This window comes from Aspergillus pseudonomiae (genome assembly GCF_009193645.1).
Source record: "Aspergillus pseudonomiae strain CBS 119388 unplaced genomic scaffold BDV37scaffold_12, whole genome shotgun sequence".
NCBI lineage: Eukaryota > Fungi > Ascomycota > Eurotiomycetes > Eurotiales > Aspergillaceae > Aspergillus > Aspergillus pseudonomiae.
In genome coordinates, this window is record NW_022476004.1 from 297,335 (window position 1) to 321,945 (window position 24,611).

Here is a 24,611-nt window from a genome sequence, read left to right on the forward strand (position 1 = left end):
ATCCATGGTTCCCCCCCCTGCATGATTCAACCGGCCACAGACAAGTCGGCAATTCACGAGGTGGATCCAACAAGTCCCTCGGGCTGGGCCCTCAGGGGCAACTGAGTTACATTCTATGGCATACTTTCATGTTTCATGGCACTTGAACATAGGTGGAAACGCTATCCAAGAATGCATAGAGGTCATAAAAGGCACAAATGGCGGTGCGATCCTACATGGATTTCATAATGAGGATGGAATGGGTCATCGCAAAGTAAAATATACATTGTAGTCGTTTGATATATGCTATCTTTACTTGGTCATGACTGCAGCCCTTCCGGCTGCACGCTAGAATTTATACCAACTTGAAAACATTAAACCCACAAAGCCCTTACAGTCTAGACTTCAGGTTGCTCTTCAGCCTCCGCTCAACGGCCTCCATGTACTCGCGGGTGGTGACCCACGCCTCACGATCCTTGCGGCCGCAGGCGAGAGCCAGATCCTTGGTCATGATGCCCTCGTCGTTCACGACTTCGATACAGGCACGCTCCAACTCCTCGGCGAAAGCAACCACGTCGGGGGTCTCGTCGAGCTTGCCACGCTGCACCAGACCACGGGTCCAGGCAAAGATGGAGGCAATGGGGTTGGTCGAGGTCTCACGACCCTTCTGGTGCTCACGGTAGTGACGGGTCACGGTGCCGTGAGCGGCTTCAGACTCGAAGGCGTCACCGCTGGGGGTGGTCAGAGTAGAGGTCATCAGACCCAGGGAGCCGAAGCCCTGGGCGACGATGTCCGACTGAACATCACCATCGTAGTCTAGTTACCCTCGGTTAGAACGCTGTTCTCGGGCAAACGGTCCAGGGCCGGGACGAGTCACTTACTCTTAAGAGCCATAACGAAGCCACCCTCGCTCTTGATCATCTGAGCGACCATATCGTCGATCAGACGGTGCTCATACCAGATGTTCTTGGCATCGAAATCCTTCTTGTAGGTAGACTCGTAGATCTCCTGGAAGATATCCTTGAAGCGGCCATCGTACTTCTTCAGGATGGTGTTCTTGGTGCTCATGTACAGAGGCAGGCCCTTCAGCAAGGCCATCTGGAAACTGGCGTGAGCGAAGCCTCGGATGGACTCGTCAGTGTTGTACTGAGTCTGAGTAACACCGCCGCCCTGGAAGTCGAAGACCTTGACGGTCTCGGGTTCGCCGCCATCGGCAGGGGTGTAGACCAGCTCAAGCTTGCCGGGGCCGGGAATCACACGGTCAGTGGCACGGTACTGGTCACCGAATGCGTGACGTCCAATGATGATAGGCTTGCTCCATCCGGGTACGAGACGGGGAACGCGGGGAATGATGATGGGTTCACGGAAGACAGTTCCGCCGCTGCAAGCGATGTTAGTGATCCTGCAACAGCAGACCAGGTAGGTTTGACAGTACGTACAGAATGTTTCTGATGGTTCCGTTGGGAGAAAGCCACACTAAAAGATACCCTGGTTAACAGAGGTATACAATGCAATTGTCCAATCCGGCACCTACTCTTCTTCAACTTGAACTCCTCAACACGGGCTTCATCGGGGGTGATGGTAGCACACTTGACACCAACACCATATTTCTTGATGGCCTCTGCGGCCTCAACGGTGACCTGGTCATCGGTCTGGTCACGGTATTCAAGTCCCTGCAAAGGTGTCAGTGCCAGGGAAGCTTCATACGATCTGTGCCGAGGTGTCAATCATACCAGGTCGTAGTACTTGAGATCAATGTCAAGGTAACTGGTCTCGGAAGTTAGCTACATCGTGCCGTCGGTAAAGAGCATAGGTCATCATAGGCTTACGGCAAGATCAACTATGAGGAAGAAGCATGTCAGTCTCTGAGTTCGGGGAGGAACGGCCCGTGTCATACGAGGCCAGGGACCGCGGGTACTAACCTTCTCTCTGATCTCCTGCCAGATAATACGGGTCATCTGAGAAAAGTAAAGTGGTCAGCCACATGTGAAATGCCATGACTCGGATAGATTATGGTTGGCCGAGCGCTTGTGATCCTCGGAAGATTGGCGCTGTGTGGCCAGGGAACATGGAGACATGGAGACATCTCGCCGTATTTCCCCGCGTTTGCGCCAGGTCATGACGAAAATGGCGAGGATGGGGTTGAGGCATATAAAAACAAGGGCGCGCCCTGGCGCCGAGCCAAGTCTAGATGGTCGAACTTACCTCATCTCCATCCAGTTCCACCACTGGGTTCTTAACCTTGATCTTGGGGCCTTCAGTTGCCATGGTGCGGGCTTGTGTCCACTGCAGAGGAGAGATTCCGGTTTGGCGGGGGGAGACGATACGAGGGAGCTGGGACGAAGCGAGGGGTCTCTGAGCGCGAGGGGTAGCAGCAGTCGAGAAAGAGGAAGAAGACGAAGAGGAAATGTAAGAAGAAGAAGACCGGGCGATCGAGCGATAAGCGGAGGAAGAGAGAGGGGCAGACAGAGGGGAGGCGACAGCGCGGCGAACCGACGCGGAATGGAGCCGAAGGGAATTCATCATTTTGGTCGGACCTGATGCCTTGGATACCCAAGCGGATTAACGATCGGTAATCGCAACTCCCAGAGAAACTCCCCTGCTTACCTATTCAGGTCTGGGGTACACCAAAGACAATTAACGTATACCCGAGGAAATCGCCGTGAAGCTGTTCGGTTGGAAGGAGAGAGCGGGCGGTGGAGTCGGAAGCTCCCGTCAACGCCGGAGAACGCTGCTGATAGATGGATATACACGGGGGAGATCGGAGCTCCGGAAAATATGTTAGTTCCCAGGTGGAACGGTTGATTAGTCGTAGGTGATTCGGGGGGGGAGTTCGTCGGGGGAAAAGAGTACAGGAGAGAAAGGGGAGTTCGAAGGATAAAAGAAGTTGTTGACCAAAGTCACGACTTTAATCTGGCCCAAAGCAGAAGTCTTTATCCCCCTCTTGACTCAATTGTTTTGGTCGCTACTTCCTTTTCCGCCCACCGTGTGCAAGGCCCTACGCCGAAGCCGGCCGGAAATTTCCCACTACTCCCCGTAAAGAATGAGGGCGGGCACAGGATGGATCCTCGGTCCCCATCTATAGTAGTACTCCTGACTACTGACTACTGACTATCCTGTCGCAAAGAGAGAAGTCATGCGCTGTGGCCGATCGGCACTTATGATGATGACTCCCTTCCGGACTACATCTCATATTTTGTGAATTTTATACTTCACTCATCCCTTTGCCTTGTCTGTCTTGTCTGTCTTGTCTTGCCCCAAGCCGTACGTGTAAATCTTTTACCCGCGACTGGCCATCATATGTCTGATAGGCAGGAGGCACTACTCCAGATGGAGCCAACTGCCCTCCATTAGCCGCCGTTTCCCGCGGTAACGGGTCCAACAATCTCCGCCCGGATCAAGTTGCACCGAAGTCGCCTTTCCACCGCGCGGTCGAAACCAGCGATAAACGGACACTCCGTCCATCTCTCGCCCGACAGTCAAAGTATTCCGCTACTCAAGACGAACCCATCATCATTAATTAACTCCATTCACTCGTAACACTTAGTAGTTTATATAGTAATATGATCTTTCTAAGAAATTTTATCATCTCAACTCCGTCCGCCCAACTTGTTGAAAAGCACCCAGTCCTGTTCCGAAGGCTGGTGCACCATCACGCTTGTATATGTTGAATTGAACCCGAGAATCCCGCCGTATCATGATAGCACAGAACAAATGATGTATATCCAATTAAGAGAAAGAGAGCACTGGGAAACTGGGTAATCGGGTTACACCAAACGTCCCAGGATCGATCCAGTCGACCACATAGTGCATCTAAAACAGACCGTCGATTTCTCCGGTCTCGGGGTCAATATCGACGTTCAAATAACCCGGGGCGGTCGGCAGACCGGGAATGGTTTGAATATCCGCAGCAAGGGCGTACCTGCAATCTAATTAGTATCTGCTCGGTGTATAAGGTCTATAAAGGCAGTCTTACAGATATCCACCACCCACGGCCAACCGAACATCCCGGATGGGGACTGTGAACCCGGTCGGCGCGCCCTTCAAGGCAGGGTCATGGCTGAGAGAGTACTGAGTCTTGGCAATGCAAATAGGAAGATGTCCAAATCCTTGGGCCGAGTAGGTGTCGACCTTCTTTTGCGCAAGCTCGCTGAGCTCAACCTTCTCCGCGCCGTACATGGCCTTGCCAATGCGTTCAATGCGCTCCTGGATGGTACCTTCCAGCTCATACAAGAGCTTGAAGTCCTTCGGCTTGGAGCTAGCTGCCAGAACACCCTTAGCCAGGTCCACAGCGCCAGCTCCACCCTCAGCCCAGTGGTTAGCGGGGATCGCATCCTCGGCTCCTGCAGCGATGGCCTCCTCCCGGATGACAGCAATTTCCGCTTCGGTGTCGGTCTCCATGCGGTTAATGGCAACCACCACGGGCACACCATACTGGCGGGCATTCTCGATATGCTTCTTCAGGTTGATACAGCCCTTGCGTAGAATATCGACGTTCTCGGTACGGTAGACTTCGTTCAGCGGGGCTCCGGGGCTAATCTCAGGGCCACCACCGTGAACCTTAAGAGCACGGACGGTGGCCACAATAACCACAGTGTCCGGAGTCAACCCGGAGGACCGACACTTGATGTTGAAGAAACGCTCTCCGCCCATGGTGAAGTCAAAACCAGCCTCCGTTACAACGAAGCCAGTCTTGTCCTCATGGTCCTCATCAGGTTCGGTACCGGCGAGTTTCAAAGCCAACTTGTCCGCAATCACGGAACTAGCTCCAATACTGATGTTGGCAAAGGGACCAGCGTGCACCAAAACGGGCGTTCCCTCCAAGCTTTGCATGAGATTAGGCTTGATGGCGTCCTTCATAAGGGCAGCAAGAGCACCACCGGCGCCAATATCGTCGCAGGTGACGGGATCACCACTCCTCGATGTAGCAACGACCATCCGACCCAGTCTGTCGCGCATATCCGCCAGGCTGTTGCTCAGAGCCAGGATGGCCATACACTCACTAGCGACGGAGATATCGAAACCAGTTTCACGGGTCAGTCCCTTCTCCGTAGGTGCCTGTCCAACAGTAATGCCACGGAGGTGTCTGTCATTGACATCCAGAACACGGCGCCAAGTAATGGTTTCTGGGTCGATATCAAGGCGTGCGAACCGACGAATCTCCTCATCGGTCAGGTCGTCAGGGTTGGTCTTGGTGATACCCAACTTATTCAGTCTCTTAAACATGACAGGTTGGAATTCGCGCTTGCCCTTCTTGGCGGGGACCAATCGCTTGTAGAGGGGGCCATCCTTCTGGGTTGCTTCGTGGAACATGCGGGTTTCGATAGCGGCGGCAAGAAGGTTGTTCGCAGCAGTAATCGCATGAATATCACCGGTGAGATGCAGGTTGAACTCATCCATAGGAATCACCTGACTGTAGCCACCACCGGCAGCTCCGCCCTTGATGCCGAATGTAGGGCCCTGGCTGGGCTGACGAACATTGGCGAACACAATGCGATTCAAATGCGCACCAATAGCCTGGGTAAGACCCAAAGTAGTTGTCGACTTGCCCTCACCAAGCGGGGTTGGGGTAATACCACACACCAAGATGTACTTTCCATTGCGGCGGTGAGCCAAGCGATTGAGAACGTCGAGACTAACTTTAGCTTTAGTGTGACCGTAAGGCTCGAGCTCGTGAGCAGCAATGCCAACTTCCGAAGCAACCTGTGTGATTGCCTTGGGGTACTGTGCGCGGGAGATGGCAATGTCAGAGGGCACAGGGCGAGCCAGCTTGAGCGGCAATGGGGTGATATGTCTGTCCTTCTGCTTCTCGAAGTAGGCCTTGGCAGAGTGAACCACATTCTGCATCAGCATAGCCACTGTCATGGGACCGACACCACCAGGCACGGGGGTGATCTGAGAAGCCACCTGAACGGCGGACTCGAACTCGACATCGCCGACCAGTCGCTGGCCCGACTTCTTTGACGGATCTGCCTTGTAATTGATACCGACGTCAATGACAACAGCACCGGGCTTCAACCACTCGCCCTTGACAAACTCCGTCTTTCCAAGGGCGGCGACGAGAATGTCCGCCGTCTTGATGATACTTTCGACGTCAGGCGTCTTGCTGTGACACAGTGTCACAGTTGCGTCTGCCTTGTTCAACAGATAGCTAACAGGGCTGCCAACAATATCACTCCGACCAAGCACCACTGCCTTCTTACCCGCCGGGTTGACTCCACTCACTCGCAGGAGCTCCATCACGGCCTGTGGGGTGCAAGGAACAAAGAGGGGGTGGCCGCCTCTCTTGGCTAGTTCACCGATATTGACTGCGCCGAAGCCGTCAACATCTTTCTCGTCAGCCACGGCAGAGGTGATGGTATGTTCAGACATGTGTTGCGGAAGGGGCAATTGGACGAGAATGCCGTGCACGGAGGGGTCATTGTTGGCCTTGACGATATCCTGAAGGAGCTCAGATTCGATAGCGGTCTCTGGAAAATTGACAATCTTGCAGCTGATGCCCGCCTAGACGAAGGGAGTTGGTCAGCCAGGTGAGTAGCATTATGGAAGTGGGGGGAGCTTACCTCTTCGGCGGCCTTTAACTTCATGCGCACATATGTGCCTTAAAAAAAGATTAGTGGACATTCCAGAGCTTAAAGTGTGTTAAGCAAAGCACTCACTGGAATCCGATCTGCTGCCCACTATATACAATACATGGTCAGCAATTCCGTACGTTTGGGGGGTGGGTTAGTCGGTTATGAGTCCATAGGACGGCGCACCCTGGAAAATAACCAAGCTCGGCTTGAATCTGGGATTAGACTCCTGGATCTGCTGGATCTCATTCTTCAGACCCGCCCGAATATCCTTGGCGATCTGCGTGCCATCGATCTTAGTGGCTGCCATGGTGGTTCCGGTGCTGTAGGATGAGCGACGGATAGAGAACGGCGTCGCAGTGAAGCCCTTATAACCTGTGGGGTTGGGTTGGAGGGCCCGTAAAGTACCGTAATTAAGTGAGCCGACCCCGCGCCCTGCGGAGGATTCTCGTGGTCTGAGGAGAAAGAAGGGTGCGATCCGGGGAAAGGAGAGGGGGAGAGGTGAGGAGGTATGGAGGTGACGAGAATTGAAGAAGAAACATTTTGCTTTGGCACCTTGGTGGTGTTGGAACTGGCAGCGGGGTAACGCCGCCAAACGGGCGGGGGAGCTAAATGGCATTGATTTGCTTCGTCGGAGACTTTGGCTGGGCTGACCAGCAGCAAACCCTCGGGAAACACAGGGAGGAAGAATTGGAGATAGGGAAAAACGCCCGTCAACCCCAAGGGATTACCTAAAAGTGTTGAATAACACGCAATTAAGATTATGCTTTATACAGAAAATGAATCGGGGATTCAACCGTGCAACCATCCCTGCCCGTCTCCGGAATCTCCAACTTCTTCATCTCAGGGATTCCGTTTCAATATCTTCATTTGGGGGTCAACATGTCTAGAAGTTTGTTTGGGTTGCACATGATCGGCCCGTCATTAAAGTCGGAGCGTTAAAAGGGACTTGGCAACGAGTCAGGCCGGAGGGAACCGACCTTTCTCACCCAACTATGCCTAGTATGGACAAGACCTCTGTAGTCAGACACTCATGGGTGAGTCAACAATCTAGGGCTGTCGAAAGTCACGCGGATAGATTACCATACCGGATTATCAATGTGCCGATACAGACATTTTTCAAGACAGGAACAGCCTCGAACAGGAAAAGTCTTGGCGCGCGAGCCCGGACTGTGCGATGAAATTCACTAGTCTGACTACGCCGACGAAGAGAGCCGCCAGCAGCACCCCGCCAGCAGTTCCGCCTCAGAAACGATACAGTCGGTCCCAGGATCCAATCTGTGATCTTATACCTCAAATCCTCTCGTCGCTTTCCCCTAATATCATAGCTTGGTTGGCCCAATATGAGGCCTATTTTGCTTTCGGGCCATGTGCGTGCAGCCTTACAACCATCCCGATGATTCTCTTTTTCCACGGCAATGAAAAATAAGAAAAAACAGAACCAGCCACTGACAGAGACTTTGCGCATAGGAACGGTCCCTCAACCAGATCAAATTCAACCGCGATGGCGACCTTTTGTTTTCTGTAGCGAAGGATAAGATTGTGTGCGCTTGGTGGTCGGCTAACGGCGAGCGACTCGGTACCTATAACGGACACCAGGGTGCTATCTGGACCGTCGATGTGAGCCCCAACACCGTTCTTCTGGCCACCGGATCGGCCGACAACACCGTGCGACTATGGAACGTGAAGACTGGCGAGTGTATTAAGGTGTGGGATTTCCCTACGGCTGTCAAGCGGGTCGAATTCACTCCGGATGGAAGCAGGCTGCTGGCCGTCACAGAGAAGCGTATGGGCTTCTTGGGTACCATCGCCGTGCTCGATATCAACTATGAGGACTTGGAGGCTCAGGCTGAGGAACCCAGCTTGAGAATCACCTGCACAGAGAGCAAGGCAACAGTTGCGGGCTGGAGTTATTTGGGCAAGTACATCATTGCTGGCCACGAGGACGGTAGCGTCAGCCAGTACGATTCGAAGGTGCGCAAAAATCGATCAAGGAAAAACAAAACAGGAGGCCGTGCTAATAGACCGTGGTAATAGACCGGTGAGCAGTTGGAGAACGTTCAGGCACACGAGTTCGACAACTTGATCAGCGATATTCAATTCTCCCCAGACCGCACATATTTCATCACCGCTTCCAAAGACAAGTCTGCCAAGGTATGCCACTTCCTCGGAGAACTGGTAGCACGGCAGTATACTAACTTGAGTCCAGCTCATTTCCAGCCGTAACCTCGCCATCCTCAAGACCTATGTTGCCGACACCCCCCTCAACAGCGCCGCTATTACGCCCAAGAAGGAATACGTGATCCTGGGTGGTGGTCAGGCTGCTATGGATGTCACTACTACCTCCGCTCGTCAGGGTAAATTCGAGGCTCGTTTCTACCACAAGGTCTTCGAGGACGAGATTGGCCGTGTCCGTGGCCACTTCGGTCCCCTCAACACTGTCGCTGTCCACCCCGCCGGTACCTCCTACGCCTCTGGTGGTGAGGATGGTTACGTTCGTGTTCACCACTTCGACAAGCCCTACTTTGATTTCATGTATGAAGTGGAGAGGGAGCAGCTGCGCAAATAAAGTGATTGGCGTTTAAAAAGAGCTTTTTTCCAATTAACGCATGTGTCATGAGGCAAAGACATTTCTTACCACAAAAAAGAGTAGAAAAGGTAAAGCAGGCACGGCGGTACGAGAAGTTCTCGGGGCGATTTAGGGCATGAATTCTCATTTCATTGATTCCATGATAAAGTCGGAGTTGGTACCATTTTCCTTTTTCTGGTCGCTTTCTGTGTCCTAATAAAAGAACCCAGTATTTACTTCTTACAATTTTGCTTCAAAGTTCATACTTCATCATCATAAATATATCTCTTCGTTGGCAATTTGCTGGGTAGCACTCTATCACATCTAGATATAAACCATATAAATCCCAACATGCACCAACAACAGCATCACGATTTCTTTGAGGTAGTATTTTATATGAAAAAAGAAAAAGAAAAGAAAAAATCATCTCAATGCCAGGTCAGCGCTCTTCCGACCAGCAGAAAGTAATGGGGATCTCATTGCACAATAAAATGCATTAACGTAACAACCGAAAGGACATCCGGGGACATCATAAAGAAGTAAGAGAGAGAAGGGTTTCATAAAAAAGCATCCCATCCCGTCAAGAAAAAGCCGCAGGCTCACCCCCGGTCTATTTACTTTTTCTTGGGGAACTTCTCCTTTCCGATGTCTGAGCCTCTCAGCTTGATGTTGAGCACACGCTCCATCGCACTGAGGACCTTCTGGTCGGGGGTGGCGGTACCCTTCTCGAAGTCCTGGACCATGGTGACGGTGGTGTTGCACTTGGTGGCAAGTTCCTTCTGTGTCATCTTGTAGCCCTCCTCGGTACGGCGCTTCTTGATAGCGTCTGCAACTTGGTAACCAACGGTCTTGGGCTTGATGATGTCGTCGCTGCGGTCGACCTTGGTCAGGTGCTGACCTTCAATAGAACCAGTTTTGGAAGCCTTCGAATGCAAGTCAGCGCTATGGCCTCGAAAACAAAGAAACTCGATACCGCGCGGGGCTAGGATCAAGTAGATTACTTACAGCATTGCCAGTGGCGTACTTCTTCTCAGTTCCGATAACAAGACCCTGGCGCTGAGCGGCGTTCAGGGCGCTCTTGCCCTTGACGACAGTCTCACGAGGAGCGGCACCGCCAGCGCGGTGCTTGCTTCCAATGCGAGTAGTAGAGTTCCAGTCATCCATTTTGAAAGAGTTTAGAAGAGGTTCGAAGAAGACTCGATAGGGAGGAGAATGGTGGGGTTATGTGTTGAGGGGTGGGAGAATTGTGACGAAGGCGGTAAAATTGGATCGCGTGAGGTTGTGGCTAAAAAGAAGGGATGTCGCAGGCCCGCCGAATTTATATCAATGACACAGAAGCTTCTCGAGCCACGATGGCGGAGTCAGAGGGGAGGTTATGCCCTAGTCCTATTTCGGTCCCCTCTTTGGGTTCGGCCCCACTGACATCATCCGTTCATTCGCTCGGAGTTTTTCTCGCCCTAAATCCGTTTCTTACTTTGATGGCAAATCCAAACCTACTCGTACATACCACATGGATCATTTGCCACAATGATCAAAGCTTGACTGGTTAGTTACTTACAGTAATGAGTCTTTCCAGTGACTGGGACCCTTCTTCCAAAATATATGGATCACTGTATCGCACTAATATTCTAAGACTCGTCCTTAGATGTATATATCGAGGAACACCAAAATCTCAGAAAGAGAAAAAGAAAAGAAAGAAAGAAATATCCACAATAAACAGCCTCATGGCGCTTTTGCAAAGGCTGCTTCTAGAAGCTGTACACACTCAGTCGGATATGACTTTTGCGCCCATTCAAGCGCCGTGGTCCCGCTTAACATCCTTTTGTATATATCGGCCCCAGAGTCCAGCAAGAGCTTCGTGATTTGCGTATATTCATTCCGAGCCGCAAACATAAGAGCAGTGCAGCCATCATGGGTTTGCATATTGACATTGGCTTTCTCTGAGAGTAGATAATTCACCATCTCGATGTTATTTTCTGATGTTGCCAACATCAAAGCGGTGAATCCCTCATCATTACTTAGGTTGATATTCGCTCCATGCCCTAAAAGTATCCGGGCTACAGCGACATTATTCCCCATTGCGGCGAATAGTAAAGGAGTCTGCCCGCCACTACTCCGAGCATGTATATTAGCACCCCGGCGTAGAAGCAGGGAAACCAAGTCTGAGTTGCTCGCATAGCTAGCAGTCATCAATGGTGTTTCTCCATCGGCGCCCCTTCCGTCGACGCTAGCACCCGCGTGAAGTAGTTCTTGAACTGCCTTTTGATTTCCCAGTGCACATTCGCGGATCAAGGCAGTTAGCCCCTCCTCTGACTGCTCTTGCATGTTAATGTCTACCCCATGTTGGCGTAATGAAGTAAGTGCTGATCCGTATTCTCCTTCGGCAGCGGATATGATGATGTTGTAAATGAACCCTGGACACTGTCTATCATACTCTATCCATCTCGTGATGATCCAGTCAAGAAGTGCCTGGTGACCATTTTGGCACACCCAATCCAATGCAAGACGATCATCTATCTTGTGTAACTCATGGCTGGGATGTGATTCTTCGCTCTTGGTCAGCCACCGGAGCACTGCCTGTTGCCCTATCTGTCCCTGGCCTTCATCATCATTTGCCTTGGCCACTGGTATGGAGCTTTCATTAATGCCCAGTGACTGCAGTGTTTGTTGAATGGTGTCTCGATCGTTATGCCTCTGCACAGTATGCCACATAATCCACCCTAGTTGGAGGGATATTGCTTTCCAGTGTTCTGGCCTCTTGTTTTCGTCCATCCATCCGGTTGGGCGACTATTCCTCAGGTTTCTGATAAATCTCGTTCTCGGATCAATCTCTATCGCTCGGTATGTATATTCACACCCTTGTTTCTGTATATTGGGGTCACCATCTAGCATTGCACGGCGACAAAGATAACCGAGTGAAAACATAGAATGTTCAAACTCTGCTCCCTCACTCCTCTCACAAAGCCACCATAATACTGCAAATGCTTCCGTCCAGTTGCTGCTGGCGACAAGCTCGTCTATACGAGCCCTGACGATCTTCGAATTTCCGGCAAGTTGCGGTAAAAGATCTCTATACCTCAACACGGGAACAATACACAGCAATGCGTCCTCTCTGGTTCCTAATTTTCCTGCTTCGAAGCAGTTCACAAGGTCGTCGAGGCGGTTGTTATATGCAATGTACCCATTCTGGGAACCGGGCAGTATAGTGGTATCACCGCCAATCTCCGGTAAGTTTCCAAGGACACATTTGATGCATTGAATGTAAATATCTTGAGCAGCTGTGGTTTCTAGTGGATTGTCGGTCTTCACAACTAGTATCTCTGTGTCCTTGAGATATTCGTCTGCGTAATACCCGAACATGCGTTGTGGCAGACAGATCATCTTCGACGAGACCAACTTTGCTTCTCTCTGGCGGAAAATCCATTTGTGGAAGTAAAGGTCAGTGTCTTCTGCTCTGGCCTCGGAATCGTTTAGTCCTACAAGTCTACCGAGTTTGTCTTGTAACCACTCTGGGCTGGAGGCCAGCAGTGACCACGTCCATAGCCCCAGCACCGCCTCTAGCTCGTTTTGTTGGACTCGCCACTGCAGGGTATCATCTGCTCTTTCGAGGTGGATTGTGTAGCTTTCAAGGTTAGGTGCAACAAACTTGTGATGAGATTGACATACAAGCTCAAGGTCAAAGCTGTCCACATCCTTTGGCGCGTGCTGCCAAGTTGATAATAAGTCCATCGTCGCTTCGATTGCCTGGGCCAAATTCTGAGCAGCCTGTCGAATAGGCATATCACTCCAAGCCATCGAGTTAGTGCCAGAAGTCAGATTCGCGAGTTGCATTCTCGTTTGAATGAGTCTAGTTCCCAGTCTAGAGGTTTGTCCTGAATTTCCAGACGCAACGGATCGGAGGCTGGGTTGGTATTGCGACGAGGATCTTACTATGCCAGGGACCAGGCTAAATGATTTCACATCCTCGAGGTGAAATGCAAAGCAGTCTAATTCTTGACTCTTGTAAGACGCAAGCTGCTGTTCTGGCTTAGTGAGGCGGTTTTCCTTCGAGCTGACCCTCTTTGTGCGAAGACATGTTCGAACAATAGCCATCACAAGCGTAGAACCCATCTGAGCTAGGGTCACAGACGAATGTAGTCCTCGAAGACCAACAAATTGAGCCACGAACCCGACCAGTGTAATCGATATAGTTAGCGACAGTATATACCAATTGCCTTCGAATGCATGATCCCTTATCGATTTTATATATATGAGATCTTCAGTCGGTTGAGAGTCTAGTCCCTCGTTAACTCCAAGGAAGGAACTGAAGACTTGGTCGCCGACATGCTGGCCCCCGGGCTGCAACCAATATATTTTGCTGGGCTTGACTGGATGGAAGTAAAGCTCCCTCGACGAGCGCTCGATAATCAAGGCACAGAGAAACATCCCTGTGCAGAGAGAAATCGTGCCAATAAGGAAAAGGGGGAGTGCATAGTTTTCCACCGGCTGCCCATCCTTCTGAAAATCGACCGGATATATAAGAACGGTCACTGCGGAATACGCAAGCACACCTGAAATACTTGTCAGCTATTCATTGCCAATTAATACCAAGGCAAAGTTAATCGCCTAAACAACGTACCGATCTGCAACACAAACCCGAGAACAGCAGCACAGTAAAACCAACCTTGGCTCCTCCTCGCAATACCCTTGTTCAGTGATAGATTTGGTATTTCGAGCTCTGGTGACGAGTAGTCCTCCTCATGGAGACTCAGCCCTCCATTTTTTGTGGTCCACACGCCCTGCACTAGAGCGTCACGCAAGGTCCCTGTCTTCCAGCAGTCCTCTTTGCTTACGGGATCTCTATCCTTCCATACCACTACCTCCAATAGCCGAGGGCGTCCAAAAACCCGGGATATGCCGCCATTGTTAAATAATTCAGCCGTGGTCTCCGAGACGCATGACAACAGCTCGTGCTCTGCCTCTCCGGGACCCTCCTGCGCCCTCCCAATGAATGCTCGCAGAGAGGGATTGCCGCAGACTCGGATGGCAGAGACTGTGGCTGTCAAAATCCCAAGCGGAGCTAGGGCAAAGATAAAGTTGTCTAGGAGGCTAATAGACTCCGAGAGAAACTGAGTTGTAAGTCGTTCTCCAAAGAGAGATATCAACGGAGCCTGGTAATCTCAACGTTAAACCAATGCTAGTACATATAGTAATGCAGAGAAAGCGCGCCTTACCAGGTCCGTAGCAAGATTATCCGTAAAGTTATCCCAGCCACTTGCCCTTACGGTAGGTATTATAAAACCTGCAACAAGTACGATATGGCTAAACATGGCGATGGGAGCCACGGTATATACGACAAGAAGAACCGAATTTGAGAAAAATTCTAAAAACAAAGCATCCTTCTTGTACAACCTTGGGTTTATATTGTAAGCGCCCTCATACAAACGACTGCGCTACTCATGCATAGTGCCCAAGGACCCCGGTCGGCCACATCAGCCTTGCAAGGCGCCTACTGGCAAGATACATGGTGAAACTCGACATGGTGTAGTAGTGGCGCTTCGCCAGCTTCCTAGAGAAAGAATTATCCAATATTTGTCCATAGTGACGATGCCGAATAAGTTTGCGCCAGCCTGCTGGGTCTGGCTTCTAGTTGTGGAGACGTGCATGATCGCCGGCGCTTAAACATCCAACGTGGCGCGCTGGACTCAAATTTCTTCTGCTAGTGGGGTTTCATGTGGCTTCGAGTGGAAAGCTTGCTAGGGCGGATCTAGAGGATATGAGGGAGTTACAAGATAGCACCTGGCACTGCATGGAGGGCGGGGTTGGATTGGGAGGCCTCAGGTATTATTTGGATATCCTCGTCGCTGGATTTGCACCAATATTTGATTTACTCCTATTAGTTATCCGTTCATAGAATTCAACTAAGGCTTCACAGATCATTGCATGGAAAGTCGCATTCTGATAATTGTATTAACGTCGTGGCTATGGATCATGCTATAAATAACCCGCGACATACGGTTCCAAAATAATCCCCATTAGCCAAACTGAACGAGGCTCCCGAGCAGCAAAAGAAAAGACACCACCAACGCCATTCCCAGAAACAAAAGGAGTGAGAAACGGATTCAACACGCATGGTATCCAACTTGAGACCCCTCCGGTATTAATGAAAGCTGGAAAAGCGAACACACTAAAAAATGCTATTCACAATGTTGGAACCGATAGTAGCACCGGCACCGAAGATAGCTAGACGAGTGATAGTCAGTAATCACGAATATGCCACGGGTTATTAGGGAACGTACCGGCATTGCCCATCTTCTTGCCGAACTTCTTGCCCTGCTCTTCAAACTTGCCGGTTTTCTTCTCCTCCGGATTTTCGGCGGAGCCACCCTGGCTGACTTCGAGGGGCATATTTCCGTAACCCGAAGGAGGAGCTGGCGCCGCCTTGTCTTCTATCACGCTCACATAACTACGAGGGAAGATACCCTCCAAGTTGGTCCGCTCGTTACGACCACGCCACCCTGTAGGCCATTATTAGTCAAGTGCCAGCAGTTTCGGGTGACCGGAGTTCCTTACAATCGGCGTTCATGTGCTCCAGCACTTGAACCCGGTCATGGGGCTGGAGGGCCAGATCACCGGGATCCGTTGGAGTGTAAGCGTAGAGTGCATTGGCGACCGAGAGCACTGGAGGAGCTTGGGGATAAGCAGGTGGTGGAGTATAATGCTGTGGGGGCGGTTGATAGGCGGCCTTCTCGTTCAACGAGGTATTGGCAAATTGTTGGGTTGGAGGAGAGTATGGAGCTGGAGAAGGCTGGATGGGAGTTGGGGCTGCAACTGGGGGTTGGTGCCGCTGGACAGGTGGCTGCGATTGAGGTACAGAGACGGAACGTTCAGAGGTGGAACGTTCAGTGTTCTCCTGGGGAAGTTGGGATACAATCGAGGACAGTTGTTGCGGAGTGATGACCGACGCATCCGCAAGGAACTCAAGTTCCTAGAACGGATGAATGGGGTTAGCGATATGTTACGGAAGATTATGTATCAGAATATAGTAGAAGTGCTATTCCTTAAGAGCAAAGGAGAGAGTTATACCAATCGGACAGTGCGCAGCGACCGGTTGGTCATGGCGGTCATGAAGTTGTTCTGGGACGCCATGGTCGGCAAAGAGAAGTAAGAGAGCGACGGGAACTAAAAGGAAATTCAATAAAGAGAGGTGGACGTATATTAAAACCACGGAGGTTCAAAATTTTCGAAACGAGGAATAAGTTAAAAAAAGAATGATGGGCGGTGCTTAGTCCAAAAAGCCGATAAATGCGCTCCAAGGGAAATGGAAGATGTTCCTGACGCCCCAGTCGGATCGGTCGGGGCAAACGCTGGTCATTGGCCTTTTGCCTCTCAGTCTTTCCATGTCTGCCTATCCTTGCCAAGCATCATTGAAACATTCCTCTCAAGGTCTCTGATACTACTTTATAGTTATCTGTCCTCTCACAGTTTGATGAATAGGAATGTACCAGTTCTTCATATCAGAATCTCTCGCCTATATTTACGGGGATATGCCATCTACGCTGCAGTTTGGTCAAATTTGGTGTCCCAATCTATGAAGGTCTGCTCCGCTCTATTGTCTCCGTGACACACCTCGAGTATGCCCCATTTATAGGTGCTACCTTGAACTAGTTTTCTAGGCATAATGGAGATGCTCATGTTTGTTTCACCTGAGCACCCCTTTACGTTCAATGTGAAAGGTTTTTTATTATCACGCAACCATTAGTTTCCTCCATTAATTGGACCAGTGACTGCTCTCCTGAGTGTTTCCCTACTTCTCATATCAGATAACATTCTACGGAGTACATGAGGGCGAGAAATGATACCTTATGCTTCCGGCCATGTACAGTAAGAGTCTACTTCGCACCTTATGAAGTCGGAGCCTCAGCCCGACGTGATGCGGTAGTGATGCCGTTAACACCGGTATACAAGGCCTGGATTCCTGGACTAGGTAGACGCTTGACGGAAAATTATAGCAAACCCCTCCATCCCTTACATGCACTAGTGATCAATAGCAATTTCCAGTCCATGTATACCATCTGGGCGATTCCATGTGGAGCGACGGTCGAGATCCCCATGAGACCCTACTATTGTCGTAAACAACCTTAGATAGCCATGTTCAAGTAAGGATTAAAATCGGTTATCGATATTTGCCTAGTATATTGGACGATTTGACACAGCCATGGTTGAAACATTGAGATCGGTAGATTTAATTGTTGGGAATATCTTAGTAGTCATGGTTTATCTCGGCGCAGGTCGCCTGTTAATGTATGCACGTGCATTACAAATATGGACACATTACCTACGTAGGGCTTGCCATCGGCGGTAAAAGCAAACTACAGATAGGTTGTATATGGTTTACACGCATTTTAGCATATAAACCTAGAGAATCAAACACTATCTTGTCCAAGAGAGCGCTGGCTATTGTGTAAAGTTGCCAAGTGGTTGGCCAGAACCTAGTAACCCTACCCCACTTCTTGCCCCCTCCAAACGTTTTCTGATACTTGATGGCATCCCCGCAGAGCTCTCCTCTGATTCGACTCGAGTCTTCACTTCGAAGACCACTGGCCGGGCCATTGAGGACTCTGCAACTATGGGGAAATTGTATCTGATTGGCCGGAAGGCGACCATCAAAGACGATGTTCCCGTCTCAAGTTCGACATGATCGGCTGGACGTTGCTGCAGGTCGTATCACAGACTACTCCCTCTAAGCGCCGACTTGGATCCTTTAGATCAATCAGATCGCAAGAACGGCATATCCTCAGCGCTTACAGAGACCATTGGATGCCTGTGCTTGTGTCTGCCGTCTGAGCTCGGAAGCTATATTAACAACGCAAGAAACTGCTTTGGAGAGTTTCTTTTATTCCCATGTATCTCGACTCATATTCAATGCCGTACTATTCGAGCTTTAGACAATCTTAAACAATCAAGCCCCTTCTAAGTCACTGAAACTATTTTTGATCTTTTCTTGGTTTTTCTGTTTTATCCTTCTTTCTTCCAGAGCGGCAGTAATTCAGAAAAGGAGATAGTCGCGACTTTTCCTTAAGACAAGTACGCATACAGCGAAAGACTGAAAAGGGCCTCAAATCTTGAAAAATGGCGACTCCCTATTTCCCTCCACCACCAGGTCAAGAATCTCAATTTCCTCGTAGGTCGACCTGATCACTCTTATTTTCCCCTTGCTCTTCTTTGGGGATAATACTAACGGTATTCTTGACCTCAGCCCCTCAGAGAGCCGCAAGTACGATGATATCTCGTTTTCTATATTGAAAATGGTCTTACCGGTGATATAGCGTTCCAGTCGCACCCCCACAGAGTCTCAGATGTCTCTGCGCCTGACTTCGATTTCCCTGCGCCGCAGAGGCAACAGACAGCGCCGACAGTGACACCGCCGCCGACTGATATTAACTCCGCAGCGTTTGCTGCAAATGGATATAACACCAGTCCATTTGGGCCAACCCCAGTGCAACCTCCCCAACCTTCCCCGCCGCCATCGCTTCCAGCAGCTGTACAATCCCAGTCCGCTCAGATCCTACCCGCTACTAATCAAGATGATGTCGGCACGTTCAACGGCGGGAGTTACAGAATCAGTCATCGGGACAGTAATTCGATCCTTACCATGCAGCTAGCGATGGGATGTCCAATAGAAGCGAAGCCAGGTAGACACCGTGCCCCTCCATATTTTGGACTGAAGTCTCCTATGTGCTAATGCGTAGATTAGGCGTGATGGTTGCAATGTCGGGAAAGATCTCGCTCCGGGGAAGTATGAAGTGGAGCATGATGAAAATGCTCGCAGGTTCAATGACCTTCTCCACATATACTGGTCCTGGTGAGATCCTACTCGCTCCGCCAACACTGGGAGATATCATTGTCCTGCGCCTCAATGGCACAGAGACATGGAAAGTTGGCAAAGACGGATTCCTAGCCGCGACCAGTGGAGTCGTGAAGGATTACAAGGCCCAGGGATTGACGAAGGCCGTTTTCTCGGGAGAGGGGTTCATCATCTACCATATGTCTGGGACCGGTCTTCTATGGCTTCAAAGCTTTGGCGCCATTATCAGGAAAGATGTAAGAACTCCATGCCTCACTCACCTCCTGGTTTGGTCCGTATGGCCCCTTTCGCTAACTGAACCTAATGCAGATCCCTGAAGGCGAATCATACCTGGTCGACAACGGCTATCTCGTCGCCTGGAATTGCAAGTACACTATGACGCGGGCTGCCGGGGGAGGCATGTTCTCGACTTATAGCTCCGCTGAAGGACTTGCCTGTAAATTCGACGGCCCTGGGACGGTGTACTTGCAGACGAGAAATGCCGCTGCCTTTGCGGCTCATCTCAGTACCAAGTAGTAACAGACTTTGGCTGGTCTGATTTGTGGGAACCGCCGCAGAGAGCTGGTTTCTTGTTTCATTTTGTTTGTTTATACTTGTTGCAAATACCTCTTCTTCTTGCTTTTTTGCCTGTTGTCATGACTATATTCCCCCTGGTTTCAAATTGGCTATACTATGTTGTTAATGAGCGTATTTTATACCGATTATCTTTTCAGCGTCGAAAATTGTATATGTTTCTCATACACGACCATACGGCTAGTTGAAATCATGTGTCCAAGAAAGCGTCTCATGGCTGCCAATCGGTCTTAGTATCGTCTTGCTCATTCAGAAAGTCGAGCATATTATGGCATCGCTTGGATACAGACTCTTACTCTAATTTGTGTTCGACCATGAAGGTAAAGGAAAAAAATACTATTAGAAAAGTCATACCAATCCATATACTTATCATGCCATGTCGAATTGTCTTCACTTCGTCTCTTCTTAGTTACTTTTGAGTTCCTATTCCATAAAGCACTACTCTCAACGTCGTCATCATCATCCACATAGGAGAGAGAAAAAAGAAATCTTTATACGAAAGGGGGAAAGAAAATCATAAATCGCCAAAAGATAGTCGCAAGGAAATACAACCACCGCCACCATGGCTCCCCCCAAAGACGCCACATCACGTTTAACCCTGTCTCTTTCTGCGTCCGACTTGGCCACGGAAACCGGTCTTGATAGCGGCGACGGAACGACGGGATCCGCAGGAGTTGCAGGTGACGAAGTACAGACGGTTCTCACCCTTGTTGAGTTCGGTGTCGGGACTGCGGCAAGTCTTGCAAGTAACATATTCGACTGGTTGTATGTTAGGTGGATGTCAAATCAATGAATGGGGGAAGCGAAGCACCGTACCAATATATCTTCTGAGGACGTTCTCAAGCTGCTTCTGCTGGAAACGACCCTTGATGACCAGACGACGACTGCCGTCAACACTGCCACTGGTACCCAATTCGGCGAACAAGAACTGCATGACGTGGTCGTCGGAACGCTTCATACGCTTGCAAATATCGGCGATGTTGGCGAAAATGGTACGACGGTTACCTTCACGCAGACACTGAGGAGGAGGGATCTTATACGACTTGGCACCGCTGGACAGAAGGTCGGGGTGGTGGCTCTGGATGAGGGAGAAGAATCGGGACACAAGCAGAGAGTAGGGGATGGCTTGCGATGCGTCGTGGGCCCAGATACCGGTTCCGGCCTCGAGATCGCCCTCGGGGAGGACCTCCTCTGTCTCCTCAGCTCCCTTCTCTGCTGCACCAGCCTCGGCCAGCTTGGCCTCGAAGTCGCCTGCGTCAACCTTCTTGGTCTTCTTCTTCTTCTTTTTCAGGGCGGTGGGGTCGAATTCGCCGTCAGCTGCGGGGGAAGCTTCGTCGCCTTCGCCGGCCTCTGCATCCTTGGGCTTCTTTGTCTTCTTCTTCTTCGACAGTCCCTTGAACATTTCGGTAACTTCGTCGACCGACTTGTCGGCTGTGGCTGTTTCTTTAATTAGACCACCAGACATGAATCTCGAACGAAATGAACTGAGCATAACGGAAAAGGGACTCGAGTGATCGTACCTTCATTCTCGGTGGGCTTCTCCACCTTAGGCGCCTCCGTGACTTCACCGTTGGTATCCATGATGACAGAGCCCTCACTAAATGCGACCGACTTGCGTTGTTTTTGAGGAGCTTGTTCGACCTATTCGGCCCCGCCAGATAACGTTAGCGGACAAGAGGTTCTGGGATCAAAAATTCCCAGACGTCAAAAAACAAAGGTAGACAGTAAATGCTCGCAATGCAGCACAGCACTACTATCAGAACCTAAAGCGGAGTGGCAAAAGTAATGGGGGTTTGGGGTTGAAGAAGATTGAAAGGTGAAGAAAATGTGGGAGGACGATCGGTAAGGGAAAACAGCGTGTGACGTACAGTTGTATCCGCCATGTTGAATCACTATCGGGCTGTGAGCGCAGACAGGGGTATCACACTCCACCAAGACAGACCAAATCGCAATTTTCAGTAGTAATAATGATGCTCTTGAGCAAGACAACGAGGTCGCTATGAACTTCCGCTGAGAACCGTATCTGCGACGAGTCTGATGGCGAATCTGTTATCGCGGGTCGTTCTCACGTGATCCGTGAGTCAAACCCATTCGGTACGGCGTAATGTTACGATACTGTACGAGTCGAGGCACGTGAGGGGCCCTCCCCTGGATTACATCAGACTATCAATCAACCTCACTTCCAATCAACGCAGCCGATCTCGACCTTCTTCCTCACGGACATTAACTGGGTCCTACTCATGCCGCTATCCTCTTTCAAGCGGTAGGCGGGCCACTGCTTGATTGACAGCTTACAACCTGCTGGTCTTTTTCTTCCATTCCTATTGTTCAGAAGTGTCTCAGTGCCATTCCATCATGTCGTACCCATCACCCTCAGCCTCCAACCCGTCACTCGCTACATCGGCCTATATGGTCTCCTCTGTAGACAGCATCTCCGACGATGAAGTCGCCTCTCTTCCCTCAGAATCTACCTCTGCCTCGGACCTAGATACCTTCTCAGACGACTACTCTGACGCCGAGGAGGAATGGCGAGAAAGCATTGAGCAGTTGGAGCTCCTCCTGACTATGGTCGTCGTGCCCTTCATGGGGAAGTACCTGGGGAGGAAGTGTGCCTATTGGAGTATGTTAACCTATGGGGGTGTGTCGGTTTCGGGGGCATTACATGCTGACTATGTGCATAGGTTGGACCAGGTTCATGGAGTGGAAATACCCTGTTGAAGTTGTCGTCAAAAACCAGGCGGCATTCAAGGGAGCAGGCGCCGTTGCAGCCCTTGCTTCGCTATGATTCGGACCAAGCCGTATGCATCATCCTATACTAGAGTTCCTTGGCGTCGATAGACATATACATGGCAACTGTACCATCACATTCCGCCGGCCTTAGCTCTTTCTTGTTTCAGGTAAAAGCAACTCGTGCTTACAGTTCGTATGGTTGGACGGTCTTGGAAGATGCAGCTCTGTGCTGTCTAGCCTGTGTATGCAACCACAAGTCCGGCGTGTCAGTGCTGGTTGTTCCACGGTGCCAAGGGACAGGTACGCCTTTTGGAACAAGCAGCTGGTTATCTGGTGGTATGTTGGGTGAGCATTCCAAAGATGGTTCCAGTTGAGCAGCGTTTCAGCATAATTTGTGATACAATTATACCCAATCAAACTTCAGTGCATATACATAAATCTGATCCAGGCGTGTTTTCGGGTTTGAATCTTATAAAATCGGAGGGACGCTTTGGGAGACTCGCGGCAGTTCACGAAAATTCAATTCATCTTCAATATTTACTATCTTTTTGTTGACCTGTCCTTGATGGACGGTGCTCAGACCCAATTTCGATCACTTTTCTCCATCACCTAACCCCTTTCTCACTCCTTTCTGCGCCTTGTTGCGGATAACCAGTTCTATGTTTTCCTTGGCTTTCGCTTTGCGTTTATCCTGTCCCTCCATATCGCCAAATTCAGTACCCAGTTGCGACAGGGCTTCTCGAGCGTAAAAGCTAAGGTCGCTGCATCCATCCGGGGTCAAGAAGCGCTCAAGTGGGGTCTCGCGGTAGGCTCCTGGCTGCTGTTGTTCAAAGAGCTTCAGGCTCGCGGTGGTTTGGTTCTGAGTTTCCGCGGAATTCGAGGCAAAGGTAACCTGACTGAGGTGATCCATGGCCTGTTTGATGTCGACATTGTCTTGGTCATGCGCGCTCAAGCGTTGCATCCCGAGCTGAGAGAAGTGTTGATGGATTCGCTCTTCGGCTATGATTTTCTCTATCCACGACATGACACCGTTTCTTGACTCTTCCTACAGCAGGGTTAGACGCTCTCCGGTGTTCACTGTTGCGAAGGAGCCATCTGGGCTTACAGATTCTTCAATGATATTATGTAAAGCAAGGTTTCTCTCAGTCAAGTTGCTGTTGGGCACCTTTTCAGTGCTAGGCTCGGAGGACATCTTGTATTGTCTGTGGTGGATGGTGTTACGGAGAGAGAGAAGAGAGTTAAGCAATCATTCAGCGGATTGATGAATGTGAACAGACGTCGAGCCCAGGCGCTATAGCAACCAGAACAATCTATGCCACATCGCCAGGGCGATGAACCAGCTCTTTATATGCAGTGCACTTGCGGTATCTGCTTGGAGCAAGCCAGGCACACATTAAAGGCAAACATGCCTATCTACAGTACCTGGCCCATAACAATGAAGATACCGTCAACCGCAGGTTAATCAGTCGGTCAGTCAAATCACGCCAATGGATGCTGTCAACCCAAGCCATCAGGCACATACATCCACGCCCTTTGCACAAATATAGACTAGATGCAACTGGAAACCGCACCCCCGGGTCTCTAGTGAAGAACAAGGCACCCACGCCCCCTGTTCCCTCCGTCGTTCCGATAGCCTGTCCTCCCCACCCATCCGAGCCCAACGAGTCAAGAGATAGCAACGTCGCAATCCCGGGATTTGGATGTGAACTAACGGCGACGGTGTATGGCCCATGAGCCCGTCTCCTCGAGGCTCTGTCCGGGGAAAGCAGACCGCACTTCCGCTACCTATTGTGGCAGGACTTAGTACTTTTATCCCTGATCTTTTGGTCAGCCATGCAGAATTAGCTGCAGATATGAAACGGTCGGGTCTGCAGTAATATGGCAAATCTCCTCAGAGAATTTCTCACATCAATACGTCGCCAGTCCCTGAGCGAGTTCTCCGGAAGAAATGAACATAGCCCACTCCAAATGATCACACCAGAAAAAGAAAAGAATCACCCACTAGCCAAAGGCTCCACACATGCACATAATGGCCCAACATTAACCAAATCCAGGAAACGGGCGAAACAAGAAGAAAAAAAAAAAAAAAGAAAGAAAGAAAGAAAAAAGATTCACGCTGGTAACCTTGTACAGCACAACTGGCATTGTACCCAGCAGCTGGGTTTCCTGCAAGGGCCCGTGCGGGCGTTCCTCGTCCCTCAAAGTTCATGCTAAACTAGTAGATCGCCGGCTGAGCGCCAAACCTCTGGACCAGCGGTGACGTTGGCTTTTGCTTTTAACTTATTCTAGGAGACTAAAGAAGACGTGTGGTGCTGAGAAGCCAATTCTAGCAGGGGCTTGT

At 50.3% G+C, this 24,611-nt stretch overlaps 10 protein-coding genes across 10 annotated transcripts; 4 read left to right on the plus strand and 6 right to left on the minus strand.

Moving 5' to 3' along the window:
* Positions 1–197: 197 nt before the first annotated feature.
* Positions 198–3,148, minus strand: BDV37DRAFT_29515 (NADP-dependent isocitrate dehydrogenase). Its single transcript, XM_032089797.1, has 8 exons — positions 2,185–3,148; positions 1,902–1,937; positions 1,809–1,819; positions 1,713–1,746; positions 1,514–1,652; positions 1,419–1,455; positions 861–1,360; positions 198–795 (listed from the first exon to the last, which is right to left on the minus strand). The coding sequence occupies exons 1-8, from the start codon at positions 2,503–2,505 to the stop codon at positions 371–373; spliced, it is 1,503 nt and encodes a 500-aa protein (XP_031944571.1). The 5' UTR covers positions 2,506–3,148; the 3' UTR covers positions 198–370.
* A 644-nt stretch (positions 3,149–3,792) lies between these two features.
* On the minus strand, positions 3,793–6,861 carry BDV37DRAFT_280164 (C-1-tetrahydrofolate synthase; the record flags this gene model as incomplete). The annotated part of the gene is made up of 5 exons (XM_032086502.1): positions 3,793–3,901; positions 3,956–6,483; positions 6,543–6,580; positions 6,639–6,659; positions 6,738–6,861. 5 exons carry the CDS (start codon positions 6,859–6,861, stop codon positions 3,793–3,795), a joined length of 2,820 nt encoding a protein of 939 aa, XP_031944572.1.
* A 952-nt stretch (positions 6,862–7,813) lies between these two features.
* Positions 7,814–9,769, plus strand: tif34 (translation initiation factor eIF3 subunit i). Its single transcript, XM_032090106.1, has 4 exons — positions 7,814–7,921; positions 8,022–8,525; positions 8,589–8,705; positions 8,761–9,769. Exons 1-4 carry the CDS (start codon positions 7,895–7,897, stop codon positions 9,118–9,120), a joined length of 1,008 nt encoding a protein of 335 aa, XP_031944573.1. The 5' UTR covers positions 7,814–7,894; the 3' UTR covers positions 9,121–9,769.
* mbf1 (multiprotein-bridging factor 1) lies at positions 9,735–10,284 on the minus strand (the record flags this gene model as incomplete). Its single annotated transcript, XM_032084354.1, has 2 exons — positions 9,735–10,043; positions 10,126–10,284. The coding sequence occupies 2 exons, from the start codon at positions 10,282–10,284 to the stop codon at positions 9,735–9,737; spliced, it is 468 nt and encodes a 155-aa protein (XP_031944574.1).
* Positions 10,285–14,590: 4,306 nt separating this feature from the next.
* BDV37DRAFT_241341 (SH3 domain-containing protein) lies at positions 14,591–16,516 on the minus strand. Its single transcript, XM_032081169.1, has 4 exons — positions 16,186–16,516; positions 15,673–16,087; positions 15,399–15,617; positions 14,591–15,342 (listed from the first exon to the last, which is right to left on the minus strand). The coding sequence occupies exons 1-4, from the start codon at positions 16,246–16,248 to the stop codon at positions 15,287–15,289; spliced, it is 753 nt and encodes a 250-aa protein (XP_031944575.1). The 5' UTR covers positions 16,249–16,516; the 3' UTR covers positions 14,591–15,286.
* A 1,401-nt stretch (positions 16,517–17,917) lies between these two features.
* Positions 17,918–19,842, plus strand: BDV37DRAFT_241342 (AIM24 family protein). The gene is made up of 5 exons (XM_032081170.1): positions 17,918–18,283; positions 18,359–18,376; positions 18,429–18,794; positions 18,857–19,203; positions 19,277–19,842. The coding sequence occupies exons 1-5, from the start codon at positions 18,232–18,234 to the stop codon at positions 19,481–19,483; spliced, it is 990 nt and encodes a 329-aa protein (XP_031944576.1). The 5' UTR covers positions 17,918–18,231; the 3' UTR covers positions 19,484–19,842.
* Positions 19,843–19,860: 18 nt separating this feature from the next.
* On the minus strand, positions 19,861–21,605 carry BDV37DRAFT_241346 (translation initiation factor eIF2 subunit beta). Its single transcript, XM_032081171.1, has 4 exons — positions 21,409–21,605; positions 21,061–21,181; positions 20,357–20,977; positions 19,861–20,299 (listed from the first exon to the last, which is right to left on the minus strand). The coding sequence occupies exons 1-4, from the start codon at positions 21,421–21,423 to the stop codon at positions 20,133–20,135; spliced, it is 924 nt and encodes a 307-aa protein (XP_031944577.1). The 5' UTR covers positions 21,424–21,605; the 3' UTR covers positions 19,861–20,132.
* Positions 21,606–21,895: 290 nt separating this feature from the next.
* BDV37DRAFT_280170 (uncharacterized protein) lies at positions 21,896–22,325 on the plus strand (the record flags this gene model as incomplete). Its single annotated transcript, XM_032086503.1, has 2 exons — positions 21,896–22,160; positions 22,222–22,325. 2 exons carry the CDS (start codon positions 21,896–21,898, stop codon positions 22,323–22,325), a joined length of 369 nt encoding a protein of 122 aa, XP_031944578.1.
* BDV37DRAFT_29944 (uncharacterized protein) lies at positions 22,299–22,753 on the plus strand. Its single transcript, XM_032090404.1, has one exon. The coding sequence runs from the start codon at positions 22,387–22,389 to the stop codon at positions 22,642–22,644; it is 258 nt and encodes an 85-aa protein (XP_031944579.1). The 5' UTR covers positions 22,299–22,386; the 3' UTR covers positions 22,645–22,753.
* A 109-nt stretch (positions 22,754–22,862) lies between these two features.
* BDV37DRAFT_280171 (uncharacterized protein) lies at positions 22,863–23,462 on the minus strand (the record flags this gene model as incomplete). The annotated part of the gene is made up of 2 exons (XM_032086504.1): positions 22,863–23,315; positions 23,376–23,462. 2 exons carry the CDS (start codon positions 23,460–23,462, stop codon positions 22,863–22,865), a joined length of 540 nt encoding a protein of 179 aa, XP_031944580.1.
* Between the last annotated feature and the right edge of the window lie 1,149 nt (positions 23,463–24,611).

Bases quoted from the DNA above. Each gene is read 5' to 3' on its own strand.
- BDV37DRAFT_29515 (XM_032089797.1), bottom strand. From the start codon at position 2,505: ATGATGAATTCCCTTCGGCTCCATTCCGCGTCGGTTCGCCGCGCTGTC. The intron at 1,653-1,712 runs GTATGATTGACA...ACACCTTTGCAG, and splicing joins ATCTCAAGTACTACGACCTG to GGACTTGAATACCGTGACCA. The intron at 1,361-1,418 runs GTACGTACTGTC...CATCGCTTGCAG, and splicing joins GGAACCATCAGAAACATTCT to CGGCGGAACTGTCTTCCGTG.
- tif34 (XM_032090106.1), top strand. From the start codon at position 7,895: ATGAGGCCTATTTTGCTTTCGGGCCAT. The intron at 7,922-8,021 runs GTGCGTGCAGCC...CTTTGCGCATAG, and splicing joins CTATTTTGCTTTCGGGCCAT to GAACGGTCCCTCAACCAGAT. The intron at 8,706-8,760 runs GTATGCCACTTC...ACTTGAGTCCAG, and splicing joins CCAAAGACAAGTCTGCCAAG to CTCATTTCCAGCCGTAACCT.
- BDV37DRAFT_241341 (XM_032081169.1), bottom strand. From the start codon at position 16,248: ATGGCGTCCCAGAACAACTTCATGACCGCCATGACCAACCGGTCGCTG. The intron at 15,618-15,672 runs GTAAGGAACTCC...AATGGCCTACAG, and splicing joins GGAGCACATGAACGCCGATT to GGTGGCGTGGTCGTAACGAG. The intron at 15,343-15,398 runs GTACGTTCCCTA...TCACTCGTCTAG, and splicing joins CAAGAAGATGGGCAATGCCG to CTATCTTCGGTGCCGGTGCT.
- BDV37DRAFT_241342 (XM_032081170.1), top strand. From the start codon at position 18,232: ATGGCGACTCCCTATTTCCCTCCACCACCAGGTCAAGAATCTCAATTT. The intron at 18,795-18,856 runs GTAGACACCGTG...TGCGTAGATTAG, and splicing joins TCCAATAGAAGCGAAGCCAG to GCGTGATGGTTGCAATGTCG. The intron at 19,204-19,276 runs GTAAGAACTCCA...AACCTAATGCAG, and splicing joins GCGCCATTATCAGGAAAGAT to ATCCCTGAAGGCGAATCATA.
- BDV37DRAFT_241346 (XM_032081171.1), bottom strand. The intron at 20,978-21,060 runs GTACGATCACTC...TTAAAGAAACAG, and splicing joins GAAGCCCACCGAGAATGAAG to CCACAGCCGACAAGTCGGTC. The intron at 20,300-20,356 runs GTACGGTGCTTC...ACATACAACCAG, and splicing joins CGTCCTCAGAAGATATATTG to TCGAATATGTTACTTGCAAG.
- BDV37DRAFT_29944 (XM_032090404.1), top strand. From the start codon at position 22,387: ATGGCAACTGTACCATCACATTCCGCCGGCCTTAGCTCTTTCTTGTTT.